This window comes from Coffea eugenioides, chromosome 2 (assembly GCF_003713205.1).
Source record: "Coffea eugenioides isolate CCC68of chromosome 2, Ceug_1.0, whole genome shotgun sequence".
NCBI lineage: Eukaryota > Viridiplantae > Streptophyta > Magnoliopsida > Gentianales > Rubiaceae > Coffea > Coffea eugenioides.
The window spans coordinates 57,164,596-57,181,320 of NC_040036.1; the positions used below are offsets into that span (position 1 = coordinate 57,164,596).

The following is a 16,725-nucleotide window of genomic DNA, read 5'->3' on the forward strand; positions in this document are numbered from 1 at the left end:
GGCAAATCAAAAGCTAATTAACTCAAGGGGAGCGAGCAATTATTTAAATTTTTTTAAAGGAATCATATAGTTGTTATAGGTTAGAAAAAGTTGTTCAAGAATTTTTGCGAAATTATTTCACTACTAAGTGAGCTAAGCAAGACGTTAACTACATAATTATACTTTTCAGCATAACATCAATATTTGATGGTAGAACAACTTACAAAGTCATCAATGTATACTTGAGAGAACCCAATTAAGTTGGAAGTTCACAATGACTTAACCTACTGATATATTTTGGACTTGGAAATTCCAATCACTTTTATTGAGTTCATACATATATATATATATATATATATATGAAAATTTTATTGTTCCTTTAAGAAATCATTCCCTCAACTTATATCCATTAATTAATTGACACATTATTTATGATAGTATTATTCTACATTTTAAATAATTGAAATTGCGACAATTGAAGTGTCATATACTTTTTCATTTTATCATTCAACGTTGAATTTTAACTTGGTAGAAAACCCAAAAGAGGTTGTAGAAAATTATTTATTAGGGTAGTACATCTAGGAAGAAATACAACTATTTTCGGGCGGAATTTTAAGTATTTGACCAGTAGGGCCATGGCTTTTGTTGATTATCTTACTCTATTTGCTTTGTGAAAATGTAACTCCTAAGAAGAAATTCAGACCAAATCAAGAAAAAAGAAATTCAGACCAAAGATAAATGACAGAGTGAAACCACAAATGTGGAGGGCTTCATCCGCTCGATTTGTTTTGCTTGAGCATGATTTAGAGGGCTCACCCGCTTTCTAACACCATGTTGGAGTCCATAGAAAGAAGCGTGTTTGCCTTCTTGTTTCTTCTTTGGATAATCTTGAACATTGCAGATATTTTGGTCCACGAACAAAGCAAACCCAAAGCCCCGTTTAATCATTATCACAAAGAATGCACTTACAAAAGGCGAATATAACTCACGACATTATTAAACGATAAACATAAATATCCTTATACTGTATAAGAACGAGTTTAGGATAAAAACGGTTTTTAGATTTCAACCGCAGGGGTGGGTTAGGTACGTGAGAGTGTTTGAAGTGCAATTGGAGCATTGAGTACAAGTTATTACAGTTTTAATTTTGCTATAATTACTTATATAACATTTCCGACATTTAAGGTTAGGGGCAGGTTTGGTAGATTACAATGTTTGGTGCCAAGTTAAGTATCAAGTACAACTGAATTAAGCTTGTGTTTTGATAGAATTACATAAACGCCCTTTTAATCATTTATTATACTAACATCCAAGCCTTCCAATTTCCTAAAACCTTTCTCATCCGTTAAGGAATTAATTGGATGTTTACATAATTGGATTTTACTTACAATTAATTAACCTAATTGTTATTTGAACAATCATTATCATATTTATGCCCCCATGTTTAGCCGATACCCTTTCTTCTTTTTCCATTTCACCCCTTTGGTTTTATTATGACTATTAAATATTTGGTGGAAGGCATAGCTTTTCCTTTAAATTAAGGTGAGTTCTTTGGGCTTGTCTTCTTTGAATGTAGTTTTTTTTTTCTGATGATTGCTTTATTCAAGAACTCCATATAGTTTGCTTTTTGATACTTCTAATTCCAAAAACTGACTAATTGTATTGTTTTCCTTAGTAGATCCCAGAGATTCTGTCTCTGGTCAAAGTACCATTTGAGATAATGTTGTCACTTTCTAAAATAATCAGAAAAGCAATTTTATCATCTTCTGCTTCTTGGCCAAGGTATTATCTCTTTGTTTAAGTCAAATAACCTTATTTCTCTCCTATTGTTCTTGACTCCAGGGATATGTTGACTACATTCTAGCAGTTATGTTTTTGCCATAACTACCGCAAAGCAAACAAAGGTGCAGACATACTAGCGAACTGGGGAAGAAGCAGCAATGAAGACTCCACCTTTTTTTAATCCTATCCTGATTTTGTCCTTCCCTTACATTTGCAAGACTTAAAAGGGTGTCATCAACACACGGATGACTGTACTTTAACTATTACACTATACACTTTGACTCTATTTTAATGCACCTTTATTTTACCAAAAAAAAAAAAAAGACTTTCTGGTATGTCGTGATTCACCACCTACACATACCGTCACTTACTATATATCACTCAAACTAAACCATGTAGAAGCATGATATATTTTGATAGTCCTCGAAAGAAAGGAGTCTGAATTTCCAAAATTCCTGGTGTCTTGCTGCTATCAAGTAGCTAGGAATCCAAATTCCCAAGAGGAAAAGGGTATGATCCGGCAGTTAGTTATTTTTGACATTTTCTTCTAAGGTCTCAGATTGCTTGAAGACGCTAATCAGTATTGTTGAAACTAAGGTATGAAAAATCGATGAAAGCGATTGAAACTCGAGGGTTTGAGGCAATAGGCTTATGGGTGTAGGTGTTGCAGCAAGCATAGCAAGAAGGGATGGAGTCGACACTTGGTGATTCTGCCAATAGTTTAATGCTTGACAAATTTTTTGATGGTTGAACAGAATTATTATGGCATTTTATATTATGGATAAAGTAGATATTTTTTCATGTAATATGATTTGGAATTCAACTTGTGTTTATTTTAATTGGGAATTTTATGATTGTAAAATTTATTAACTTAGAATTTTGTACTTTATTGAAACTAAAAAAGAAAATTAATCATGCTACATAGTATTAAGATGTCATTTGCACTCTATTTGCTTTCCATGTTATGATCTCGTTCTTGTATTCTACTGTTTATATAGTTTCAAATACAAAAAATTTGCTTTTTATGCTATCTAAAAGAATTTGTTGTGGAACTTGATGAGTTTAAATGCTTTAGCTACAACACCATTTTGATTGCATTGTATTAATTCTTTTACTCATAATTGTATGCAGTACAATGATAAATAATGTTTCTTGATTTGATTGAAGCAACTATTATCCATAGTTCAAACGAGTCAATTAAGTAGAGTTGCTATATTGGATACTCATACAAGTAAACATTGGAAAATATCATTAAGCAGTTTCTACCTATAGTTTGCAATTTGAATTCATATGAGGAATTTCTTTTGATTTTAGTTACCATTTTCTACAATTTCAAATTTAGAAAATATTATTTGCACCAATTTTTTATAATCAAGATAGTTTCAAATCAGATCTTTAACAATTATGCAAATTTGAACTTATTTATGAGATTATAAAGAAACTAGTTTTGTACCCATTCGTTGAATGGGAATTGTCTAAAAATAATAAATTATTTAGTGTAGTTCATAAAAATATTTGCATAAAATACAAACTTATTGTATAATCTATTATAACCTTTCTTAAATACATTGTTATTCAAAAATAGTCTTATAATGTAAATTTAAACATCTAATTCAGTGATTAATAATTCAAAAATGCAAAAAAAAAAATCGACAATATGATGACATTCAAAAACTTGAAAATCGGGAAGATCAAATCTTGGCTGATCTTCTGTAAACAAAAGAATGGCCAACCCGTTACCAAAACATCAATTTTGGTACTTAATATAAATGGCTTAAAGGTTAATGTGAAAAGAAAAGAAGCCGAATGAAATATTAATAAAAGATAAGAATTCAGAATCAATCAAGTCATAGGAACACAACAACCTTCTAAATCTGTTCATGGCTAATAGAAACCAAAACGAAAACATAAGATGTATTTTGCTATTAAGTCAAAAACATAAAAAATCTAAATAGTTTGATGTATATTGCATGATGTGAATTGCTGTATGATAATGAACTTGATGCCTTGCCATTTATGTAATCAGTGACACATTCTTGTTCTTTAGAAGCTTTCTACCAAAGTCTAAAAGAAAACATTGAAAAATGCACAAAATTTTTTTAATCCCAGAAACCTAGAAAATAAAAAAAATTAATACGTTGTTGAAGACAATTAATAAATTGTCAAAGGCAATTAAAAAATCATGTGAAAACACATAGTTCAAAAGGCCACTTTTAAATCACTAACCAAAAAAGCAATATGTGTTCTACTTGAATTGAAGAGTGAATCCATAAATTGAAATAACAAATTAATTATAAAAACCTTGCCAGAAATAAAAAACCAAATTGTAACTTTTGAAGACTTAGAAAATTCAAATTCAATGACCTAGCTATGAAGAAGGTGTAGGAAATTACAGACCACATACAACGAGCATAAACAAAGTCCAAATGTGGTCCTTGTATTGAAGAGAATAAAAACGAAGTTCCAAATCCGGTCCTTGCATTGAAGTAAAAAAAAAAAAAACCTTCCAAAAACATTGTGAAAAAGTGTAAACATCTGCACTGCTTGATAAAGTGATGAGTAATAGATCGATAACCATATATATGAGTAAAAATGTAGAGCATCTTCGATAGCGATAATCTGATAAAAATAATCTAATATTTGAATTGATATTTCGAACTTTTGAGTTGAAGATGAGAGAGACTTAAAAACATAATTCAAAATTATTTATACTAATCCCCAGGAAATTTAGGCTTGACGATTAGGGTTAAGGAAAAAAAAGGTAAGAGAATGGAAGAGATAATTATGGAACGATTATCTAGAATTATAAAGTCAAGAGAAAAAAGAGGGATAGAATAGCATAGGTTAACTCATAGAGCACGTTGCACCTACTTGCTATGTCAATAAGCCATGTAGGAAAGAGATAAACTAAAAGGATAAGGATGAGAATATGACTTTATTATATATATATATATATATATATATATATATATATGATGCCCCTAACAAAAAACACCAAATCTGAATAGTTTTTACAAAACTTTGAAAAAGACCACTTAACTTTCTTATCTATCTATCATTTTTGGGCATTATTATCTCTATAAGAAACATGCGATTAAGTCATATTATGCCCACCAAATTATATAAATAGTTAGTCTAAAATAAAATTATTTTAGATTAGATTGGACGCAAAGTGATTGATGGATAAACTTGACTTGATAATTCAGGTTGAGCTTAAGTTGAGAGAGAAATTAGAAGCATTGCTTGAGGGATCTTTCACGAACATATATAGATTCGAGAGCTGAGAAGTCTAATTGATACTTTAAAATATTTTATCATCTTGGATAAGTTTTAGAAAAGATTTTTGGATACTTTTCAATTGCATTTCAAACATTCTTACATTTTCAAACTACCCTTATCTTTGCGGTTGAAATTCATACATAACCTTTGATCACAACAGAATCTTATATAGTATAAGAATAAGGATGTTTCATTGCACATTATTTTATTGACTCACTATGTAACTTATGATTTTTCTGTTAAAAGCACATGATAAAATCATCATACTTCAGTTCCTATACTACAAAATATTAAACAACAATTATTAATTATCTTGAGTAATAAGCACCAAATTCCCGAGCGTCGCGCGGGCTGTCCTTCCCTAGTAAAAATCTCTAAAATTAAAGAGGTGGCTTATTATTTAGTTTGTTTCTATCGTTTAAATCGTATCTCACTTACATAAAATTTGTCTATCAAAAATAGAAATGAAATTTTTTGCAGATTGTTTTCTGTTTGTCCTTTTTTTTTGTTCAAAGTTTACCGACGAGGTATTGTTTGATCATTAGTAGTGGTTCCATCAGCAATCAAATGGCAGTAGAAGAAAAAAGTTGGGACTCAATTCATAATATTTCTATCAAAGCATTATATTCAAGCGTATGAAACGCGGAAAAGTTACCACTATATCAACAAGAAATAAAAGTTTCAAGCAGGGAGATATACAATTGTGGCTATCATCTGCGAGTATTCTTTTCAAAAGTATGATTAAAGTATTGATTAATCTTAAAGTATTAGTGTCAAAAATATGATTTTGGCAAGATTACGCAGATAAATTTGTCCTGGTACAATATATTCAAAAGTTACACAACTGAAAAAAATATGGATAGAATTACTATAATTTTCAATGAATATATTTTAACTCTTATCTTTGTATATGAGATATTAAATCTATTCAAATTTTATCACCTTATTGTTTGACATGAATAAAAATCTATAGTAAATTATGATATATATTGTTACTACTCTATATATAATTCAGAAGATATGTCATTATCCCTACACAAAACTTAAAATTTTGTTTAGTTTGCAGTGTAATATACGTCAAATTTTTTTTTACTTATTTTATAATATAAATTAAAAATAAAAATTTTAAATTATTTTTAAAGTATATGAAATATGAAAGCTTTTTTTATTATACATAAAAAAATGATGTGCTACGCATGTATGATACGAGTTTTTGCTAACTAGTATTTCAAGGGTTTTGCGCAAATCTACGAACCGAAAGTGCACAGGTTAAACCAAGAATGTCAAATAAGGTTGGTAGTTGGTACGGGTAGACCATTAAGGCCCAATTTTTGTCAAGCGCCACTCTTCTGTACGGTTGACGGATTGGATTTGGCTAATGGTGTAGACTTTCAATCCAATGGATAAAATTGGGCCACCTACTGACTCAACTTGCACCATTTGTTTCTTCTTCTTTTGTTTTTTTTCCCCCCAAAATATACATTATCTCAACTGAACATTCTATCAAAGTGAAAATATGTGAAGAAAATATTTCGCATTTAGACGGAGTAGTATATACACTAATCATGTATGACTAATAAATCCTTTGAATTAATGTTTTCAAACGTGTCTTTGAATTAATGTTTTCAAACGTGAATGTAAACATTTTTGTATATTGCATGCTAAAACTATTTGGGTGATGTTTATCCATATTAATCATAAATACCAACATATTTATTTTCAACACTTCTGCACATTTGATAGTAGTAGTAAAATCCCATCTTCATGAAAGCAAACATTGAATAGTGACTTGGTCCAAACTCTCCCGTACACTAGATCAAAGGCTCAGATCCCCACTTAGTGGATCCCCTATCCAGTGTATCACACAAAAAGTACTTTAAAGTGTAGTACTATAGTACATCTTGTTCTATCTAATGGTTCACTCCTAACTCCTACACAAGCTTCTTTAAATTCTCCTCAATAGAGTAAGAATAGAAGTAAATTAAATAGTTGTCATTGTAGATAAAAAAAATGACAACAGAGTAAGAGTAGGAGCATGTTAAATAATTATCATTATAGATAAATAAAAAATGAAAGCAAATATTACCAGGCCTAAGGCTCTCTCAACAAAGTAGAAGTAAGAGCGGTTAAATAGTTATCGTTGCAAATAAAAAAAATGAAAGCAAATATTGCAAGGCCTCTGGTTCGGTAACGAGAACCTGTTCAACTAATTGAACACAACTTCAGGACGTGGGCAAAAGTACACTGATCCAAATTACAAAGTGGATAGAACTAAAAACAAGCTCCCCAGTAACGTTGTTAATTTTCTGTTCAAGCAGCAGAGAAATCGTAGCATCAGAGCATCTTGTCTTGCTTATGAAAGGAACTCGCGTGCACGTGAAGCCGCGTGCTTGAGAGCAAGATTATCTGACAGAAAGGAAACACAAAGGCCAAACTGACCCAGAATATTTTGACCAAGCAGGCGCAGCACGTGGACAACCCTGGAGGAGATGAAGAGAATATTTGGATCCAAATGATTTTCCTCTTTGGTGGAGACAGCCCATATTTATATTCATATCCAAATGATCATGGCCCTGTCTGTATGGATCAAGTACTGACATCACATCACCATTCACACAAGCATAATTCCTTGCAGAGGAACACATGGGCAAAATTTCATGCTGCAAAAAGCTCGAAATTTGAAGGTTAATCTCAAGTGAGAACTGAAGAATATAAAAGAAATGAATAAAGAATATGACATCGACCAATATATATATACCAAATATATATAAAACAAAAAAACCAACTCGATCAAAATCCTCGATTTACAGTTAATTTCAATAGTGCTTGAATGCATTATTCTAGACTAGAGGAGACTAATCCACTCTAGGTTCCCTTTGAATCCAGCCCCTTAAAGAAGGAGTAGGAGTTGGAGCCAATTGACAAATGGTACTATGTCAAAAAAAATAAAAAAATGTCCTTAAGATCAAAATCCGCATCTAATTCGAATGTTATTGACATTCAAAAAAGTAACATTCAAAATAATAAGTGGTTACAAAGTTAAAACCAACTTTTAGACGCGAAGATTAATATGAAATGAGAAGGTTAATAGACAAAAATAATAGATTGTAACTAAAATCATAAATTGGAGATGACAAATTTATATGGAACGTGAATTTTATGGAATTAAACTTTGCAGTTAAAAAATAATTTTGCATCGTTTAAACACCAAATTATAGCACCATGAAACTGAAAGTAGTCCTTGCTGACTTATAGTCAGAAGCAAATGAAATGCATATGTAAAGAGAAGCCGGTTTGGACGAACACGTTAGAAGTAATCCTTGCTGATTAAACCATTAGAAGTATGGACGAACGCATTTAACTATTCATGATACCAAAATACAGCAGGGGAAATATGATCTTCATCTGATTACAAGAATATTGACAAACCTGAACCAATAGCAATCACACTAACTGCAGATTACAAATATAGACTGCAAACAACTTGAAAAGAGTAAAGGCAAAGGAAATGCCAATATTCTACCTATACAACCACACAACCACTGCCACTCAAATAATTCCTGCAAAGGTTAGCTCAACTTCAATCTCCTCGATTTCTTCGTGGTTTCTAAGCAAGAGGGATCATAGTCTAGGTCAGAACATACCAACTTGTTCCTCCACCGTATTTGCACCATTACATATAATCTCTCTTGCCAAAGGAAACAGCAGAGGGTTATTGGTATGCTTGTTACAATTTTACAAACAACCATAAGTGTAAAGATACGGAAACCAAAAAAGAAGGACTAATACAAATTCTGTCCAGAACTGCTCCTTAGTCCTTGGCTGGGCTTCTTGTTATTGTGTGTTGCGAGTTAAACCACTTCGGCAATGATGGAGCCAAGGGGGGGGGGGGGCAGAGGCGGGCCATGGCCCCCCCTAAGTTTTAAGAATTTTAATTCATAATATGTAAATATGTGTGTAAAATAAAATTGGCCCCCCTAAATTTTTACAATTTTAGTTTATATTATGAGAGTTAATATATATATATATATATATATATATATATGAATTAGTCATCTTTGAATAGAGGCTTGCAAGCTTTAATTTGCCATGAATGTCCATATGCCTATTACATTCATTGTTTGGCTCACAGGTTTCGACTTGCTTTAGTTGCAACTTCTAGAGAAGTAGCTTTTGTTCATCAATTCTTCTCCAATTTAGTTTTTATTATCAACATTGTTACTGCATCTAGCAAACGTAATGATGAATTAAAGGAGGCTCAAGCAATTGAAGTTGCTACTAAGATTGCTAATGGTGAACTTGAAACTGGAAGGGGGCTTAATCAAATTGGCACTTTAAAACGAGTTGGAGATACTTGTTAGGGTTCTCATTTGGATTATATTTCTAGTTTACTGAAAATGTTCAATGCTACTTGTGTGGTTTTAAGTAACACTGCAGTAGATGGAGGTTCATACTCTCAACATGGAGATGCAAATTTTGCTTTGAATCAGTTGTTATCTTTTGAGTTTGTTTTCACTTTGCATCTTATGAAAGACATTATGGAAATTACTCATCTTCTTTGTATAGCATTGCAACGTAAATCTCAAGATATTTTGAATGCAATGCATCTTGGCTCAAGCACAACAAAGCTACTGAAAAATTTTCGAGATTCGGGATGGGATGATTTCTTGGTGAAAGTTAAATTATTTTGTGAGCAACATCAAATTGATATCCCATGTATGAATGCTCAATATATTGCAAGACGTGGTAGATCTCGAAGTCATCATGATGAGATTAGTGTGGAGCATTATTATCGAGTGGATATATTTCTTGCAACAATTGTGATAGGGTGTTAATTGTTAGTAATTTTATTGTTAATTTCCCCCTTTGTCCCTGCCAAATATTGTTTAAATTGTTAATATATTATATTTGGTATTTGAACCTATCTACGGGGAAGTTGAACTGAAATATGCTTAAAAAGAGGACCTTCTTGAGATAATTGCTCCGCACGTGGGAGACTTCTAAAAGCTCCACAAACCTGGCCCACATGGAGAGCAGAAACGGGTTTCCTATCTTTATGCTGACGAAGAATTGATTTGCACTAGGAGTCCCACGGGTAATAGAAGACAAGAAGTGCTGGACGCTGGGTTTGTTTTTTGTTTGGTTCCTTATCCGCCTCGGGGACCACGAGACAAGTAGTAGTTTTGTTTTAGAATAGGGGAACTTCGTTGGTGGGCTGGCTTGTCCAGTTCCTTCGTTTTTAATACTTTTTGGGTATCGCTTTTTCCATCTCTTGGGAGGGGACGACGGAAACATAGCTTTGTTTTAGAGAATTGCTTCTGCACTTTTGCATGGGATTTCCTCCATGAAGATGAACTAATTCATTTTTTCTAGTCGAAGGTCAATTTAAGGACTCGGTTCCGAACATCTGTGAGATCTAATTATTTTACTTATTTCTTTTATTTATTGGTATTTGTACGTTTCCTGATTTAATTGTTTATGCTTGTTATGTTATTTGAATGTCAAGGGCCCGATATTCGAATTAACTTAATGATCTAATGCCAAATTAATTGATTGAATCCGTAATTGTTCAATTGATTAATACCAGTGGCGACTAGCGTGATTGGTTTCATGTTAGGGAAACGTATGATCTAACTTGAACAAACCCTCGTAGCGTGTTTGTTGGTTAGGGTTGAGCTTTTCTAATTATTAATGCAATCGAGTAATTAAATCCTATGGTCGTACTTAGGGTTATTTCTTGGTTAGAGAAATAGTTAACGGTCGTACCTTAACTATCGAGAAATTAAGGAAAGGTTGGTTGTTCATTGCGTGTATGACAACTATAACCAATCTAGTAATGAGTAATTGAATTATCTTTGCATCGATGATCAGTTGAATGGACCGTGTCTGAAAAGTTGCACCTTTGGCTAGAGTCGTATTGGTTATTGATTAATTTTTGTTTATTAGTTATTTCATTAGTTAGTTCATTAGTCATTTTATATTATCCAAAAATCCCCCATGTGCTGAATTCTAGAAGAAACGAATTATCCCCAATCCCTGTGAATTCGACCCTACTCACCGCTATATACAAAATTTGTATTTTTCTTGAGTAGCTAATTATTATTGCACAGACTCGACACCCTGTCAAATTGATTATCAATTGCAAGAGTTACATAGCAGGTTTAATGATCATACCGTGGAATTGCTTGTTTTGAGCACTGCTTCAGATCCTAGAAATGGATTTATGCTGTTCAAGATTGATGATATTTGTAAACTTGTAGAGAAGTTCTATCCGAATGATTTTATGGAGCAAGAACTAGTACGTCTAAGAATAGAACTTCAACATTTTGAGCTCGATATTCCAAATCATCTTGAATTGCAAGAATTATCTGGTATTCATGAGTTATGTCAAGGCTTGGTGAAGACAAGAAAATCAGTGATATATCATCTTATTGATCGATTGATTAGACTTGTTCTTACTCTTCTTGTATCAACTGCAACTGCAGAGCGGACATTTTCAATTATGAAAATAATCAAGACAAAGCTCCAAAACAAGATGGAAGATAATTTATTGAATGATTATCTAACTGTATATAGAAAAGGAAGTTGCTGAAAAATTTAGCAGTGATTCAATCATAAATGAATTTAGTTCTATGAAAGAGCGTAGAGCTCAATTTACTTCTAAGAAAAGATATTGAAATTTCAAAGTATGTTAACATAACTTTTATCTTTTTTTCAATTGAAAATAGTTACATTTATATTACATGGTTATATATATATATATATATATAAATTGGATGGTTTGTGATGTTATAAGATATTTAATCAAAGGTTATCTTTTTTGTTAATTTTTGTTATGACTGTACCGCATATTTATGAATAGACATACATTTATAATTAAATTTAATATTTAATATTTTTAGATGTCATATATTTAAATAGAAGAAAATTATTTTGAACATACTATATTAAGATAATTTTATTAGGAAAAAATTTTGACCCCCCCCCCCAAAATCCTGGCTCCGTCATTGCACTTCGGCTGCATGTCCGTAGAAAACACAGTGCACCAGTTCAAATTTCTAAGATGATGGAAATCAGAAAATGAAGCCAAACATTTCAGTACTTGAAGTATTTGCATCTTCATTGATCGTCCTTAAAACGTAAGAAGCGAGAATATATGCAATACCAAGGTCCACGGAGAATTTCTCTATCTTCAACAGAAAAGCTTGTTCAAGCAAAATTAAGCAAATAAAATTGAAGCATCAGCTGGCATAAATCCAGAGTTTGGGGACCTAAGACTTCCATAACATGATTAGGAGGGACCCAAAGATCAGATTATTATACCATGTCTTTCTCCAAATAATCATATGAAATTAGAATCGCTTATGTCATTCCCCAAACATTTCACTTTCGGAACTTGATCAAGATTGAAAGGGAAAATTCCTGGGTTTTTCTTAAATATGGTAAAAGCCACAAAGTAAAAATCATTCAAAACAGGCATGAAAAGCCACTTGCACTACATACTTGCACCACAGATGCCACCACCATTTCAACAGAACTCCAACTGCCATTTAGCACACTACCAATGGATGCATAATGCATTTAACAACATTTCAACCTGTGGACAACTTTTGCAGATAAATTCCTGTAATACCTTGGTTTAGACCGAACACAATAACCAAACTCAAAGAATAAAGTGCTTCATCAGCTTTGAATTACACCTACACTATGAAATGAACACCCTTTTACTTTCTAAGGTTCTGAAGTCTTATCTGTATGTGTCTACAAATTTCTTAGGCTCTATACTTTTGTCCATCCAAACTATGAACTTGAAAGAAATTAGCCGCAGTTGCTTCCAAGTTCTTGATTATTCAAAAGGTATCAGTAAAATAGATTATCCAAAATCAACAAACTTCAAATTGAGAATGGTATTCTCCCTCAAAAGTAGCAACAGGATGAGATCAAACTCTTAGCAGACAATAAAACCATGTGTTTCACAAAACTTAGCAGCAAAAAAGGGTCTCTTCATGCTTTGAAATGCAGTCTACAAGTCATTAAGTAGTTAAAGCACAGACCAAATGCATTCAACATAAATCACAAGCAAAACTTCAGCTTCAAGAAAGATTCTTGTTCACGTCTCTGTTCTCTCTAAAAAAAAAAGGGTACCCGTGTACTTGGGAAGCACCAAAAAAAGAAAGACATCGAGCCATGGAGATGTGGCATAAATTCCTTGTAGACACTGAGTATCCAGTGTACAACAGGTATAAAAGCAATTCTATTCCAAACTGTGTATGCCAATCATTATACAAGGACATAATCAATCACATTTCCAGGCAGAAAAAATAACAGAAATCACAAAACCCTAACAGCAGCACAAAATCTATAATCATGTTTGGTAATTAGAGTATCACTATACTAAGCAGTAACGTTAGGAACAATATAGAATGGCTTCTGTTCATAAAACATAAGGCATGCAGCATACCTTCCAGGTATCAACTGAGAACTGTTCACTGGACCCTTGGGATTAGCAAATCTTTTTGCTCTATTTTCGTGCTCTTTCTCAACACGCATGGCAGCCACCTCTTTCTCCATGGCAGCTACTTCTCTTCTCATCTTCTTAGCCTCAACTTCCATTGCCTTTGTTAAAGTTTCTACTTTTTTTGCCAACATCTGAACAAGAAGAATTAGTACTTAGTGATAGGGCATAATTTGTTGTTAATTTTATGGTTAATTTCCCTCTTTGTCCTTGCCAAATATTATTTTAATTGTTGAAATGTACTTATATTTGGTATTTGGCCCTAATTACAGGAAGTGGAGCAAACAAGTGCTAAAAAGGAGACTTTATTGAGAAAAACACTCCACACATGGGAAGTTCTAAAAGGAAATACAAGCCGGGCTCCACAGGATGCTACAAAAAGGGATTTGCTATCTTTATGCTGAAAAGGGTGGACTTGTACTAGGAGTCTTACGGGCAAAGAGGAAACTAAAAACAAGGACTTTGGAAAAGCTCCAATTCTTTGGTCCTTGGACTCTCAATTCAGTGGGGACCACTAGAGATAGCATTAGACTTTCTTTTGGTTTTAAAAAGGGAGAAACGTACAGAGGGTTGGGAGCTTAGTTTTAGAGACAATTTAGTTTTCTTTCTTTTCCGGATTCAGGCGTTCTCTTTGGTTCGTATGTACGCCAGAAGTATTGTGACAATCTGGCGTGGGTTCTCCTCAATAGGGATGAACTAAATCCCTTCTTCTAGTCAAGAACAACGGAGGATTTGGTTCGACTTAAATTGTGAGATCGAATCGATTTTAGCTTTTCTATTATTTTCTGGTATCCGTATATTTTCTGCTTTATTTTCTTATGGTTATTGTATTATTCAATTGTCCTGGGCCCAGATGTTAGATTAATTCAATAACCTAGAGCCAGTTAGAATAATTAAATCCGTAATTGTTTGATTGTTCTATATTAGTGGTAACTGGCATAGTCAAGATTATGTCAGGGAAATATACGGGCTAATTCGTAGACAACCCTCATAGCGTGTTGTTTGGTTAGAACAGGGTTTCTCTAAATCTTAAGGCAATTGTGAAATTTAATTCTATGGTCGTACCTAGGATTATTTTGCAATTAGAGCAATAGCTGACGGTCGTACCTTAGCTATCGATAATTACGGAGGAATTGATTGTCATCATTTGTTTGACAATTATAACTTGTTTATCAGTTTATATGTGGAATATTCTTGCATCAATGATCAATTAGAAGAACCATTTCCGAAGTTGCTTCTTGACTAGAGTAGTCTAATACTATTTGAGTTTCTATAGTTTGCTATTTAATTTTTATTTAATTATGATATTTGATTAGTATAACTTATTGATAATTTTCCTAAAATCCCCCATTGTTAATTTGAACTCTAAAAGAGACAAATATCCCCAGTCCCTGTGGATTCGACCCTGCTTATCACTATCTACAGAAATTATATTTTGTTTGAGCAGGTATTTATTATTGCACAGGTTCGGCACCTGTCAATTTTTGGCGCCGTTGCCGGGGACTGGTGCCAGATTAATTTGTTTCTTTTTGAGTTCATCTTGTTTTTATTTTATTTTTTATTTATTTTTCTCTTATTTTTTTTATATAGGTTATGGCTTCTAACACTCCGTATTTTGGTGATATACTGGATTTTGTTTCCAGGGAAGACAATGAGGCTTGTTTTTTTTCTAAGTTTGCATATTCAGAGGCATTAAACTCTCTTAAAGAAAGAATGGCTGCTGCAACCTGTGAAATTTGTTATGCCAGGGATTATTCAACCGGTATATGCCCCGAATATCAAGACTACCTAAGTGACTATCTTAAAAAAAAATTTGGAGATTCTTCACCTCGATCTCAAACGTGGTATGACCCTTATTCAAACCGGTATGATCAAGGATGGTGGGATAACTCCAACGTTAATTATGAAAAGGGGCCAATGAGTTTTCAACAGCAAGAGTCTCAACAATCGTCATTCATGTCAGAATTGCCCTCACAGACCATCAATGACTCTAAGGAAGGTGAGAGTGCAATTATCCTGACAAGTGATATGGAACTGCAAGAGTCTCAAGAAGGAGGATCCAAAGATGCAGTTGAAAAGGAAGTTGAAGTGGAAGACATGAGACTCCAACATCAAATTACCCTAGTGAACGAATCCAGTGAGCAATTACTAAATGCGATGACACCCACTCCATCCCTTAATCTATATTCCCCTGACTCTTACTCTATAACTTCTGTTAATGAGATTGATTTTGTTATACCGGAAGTGTTTGAGTCTCATTGCAGAAATGAGTTAAGAGTAGCTATGGTAAAATATCTTGAACCGTTGAATGCTCTTGATGGAGCAGTGGATGAAGAATGGAGATCACTGCTTGATTATTTGGCGCCATCAACTAGTTCATGGAAGCTCGTAGCTCGTGTGCTCAAGGATTACTCTATTTACGAGGGCTATCAGGATTATATAAAGGATGAAGCACTGAAACGAGCCACAAGATTTTATCCTCCCTGAGCAAACATGACAATGTCTAGCCAAAGACGTTAAAAAAAGGTGTTTTTTGGGAGGCAACCAAAAATATTAGTTTTATCATTTTTCGTTGTTCATTACTTTCATTTTGTCGTTTCTCATTTGGGTGGTAGTCGGTCTTAATATTTTCCTCTACTGTGACCAGGAAGTGCAATCTTGGCGTGCCCACGCGGTGTTTGACGACCCAAAAACAAAGGAAATAATTTTTCAATTAAAAATAAAAAATAAAAAGGGAAAAAATTTTAAAATAAAAGTAATTTCCTTTTTCATTTTCGGTTTTGGTATTCAAAAATCGAATTTTCCAATCTCAATTCAATTCTAAAAAAAAAAAAAAATCCCAAAAGAAAAATTTTTGTTTCTTTTTTTCCCCTTCTTTTTGTTTCTTTCTTTCCTTTTTTTCTTCTTTCCCTCTTCTTCCTCTTCTTCCCCGCTTCCTTCTTCTTCTTTTCTTTTTCTCTTTGGCCGAAATCCCTCGCCGCCGCCTGTCGCCTGGAGCCCATGGACCTCCACCTCCAACAGCCGAGCGTCGCAGCTCCACCTGGCGCGACATTCTCTCCATCGCCATCTCCAGCCGCGCCGCTCCTCCCTCGCCCGCCACCAGCTCGCCATCCCCAGGCCGCTGCCCGCGCTCATCTCTCTCTCTCTCCGCGCACCACTGAGCGCGACAT

At 33.5% G+C, this 16,725-nt stretch overlaps 1 protein-coding gene across 1 annotated transcript; it reads left to right on the forward strand.

Annotated features, from left to right (window-relative positions):
* Positions 1-7,607: 7,607 nt before the first annotated feature.
* LOC113759931 lies at positions 7,608-11,632 on the forward strand. The gene is made up of 4 exons (XM_027302510.1): positions 7,608-7,630; positions 9,173-9,396; positions 9,478-9,868; positions 11,200-11,632. The coding sequence occupies exons 1-4, from the start codon at positions 7,608-7,610 to the stop codon at positions 11,630-11,632; spliced, it is 1,071 nt and encodes a 356-aa protein (XP_027158311.1).
* Positions 11,633-16,725: the final 5,093 nt, after the last annotated feature.

What these genes read in the sequence shown, in the direction of transcription:
- LOC113759931 (XM_027302510.1), top strand. Translation starts at nt 7,608, where the DNA reads ATGGCCCTGTCTGTATGGATCAA. An exon ending in GCCCTGTCTGTATGGATCAA is followed by an intron (nt 7,631 to 9,172) that starts GTACTGACATCA and finishes TTTGGCTCACAG; the next exon opens with GTTTCGACTTGCTTTAGTTG. An exon ending in AAAACGAGTTGGAGATACTT is followed by an intron (nt 9,397 to 9,477) that starts GTTAGGGTTCTC and finishes GTAACACTGCAG; the next exon opens with TAGATGGAGGTTCATACTCT.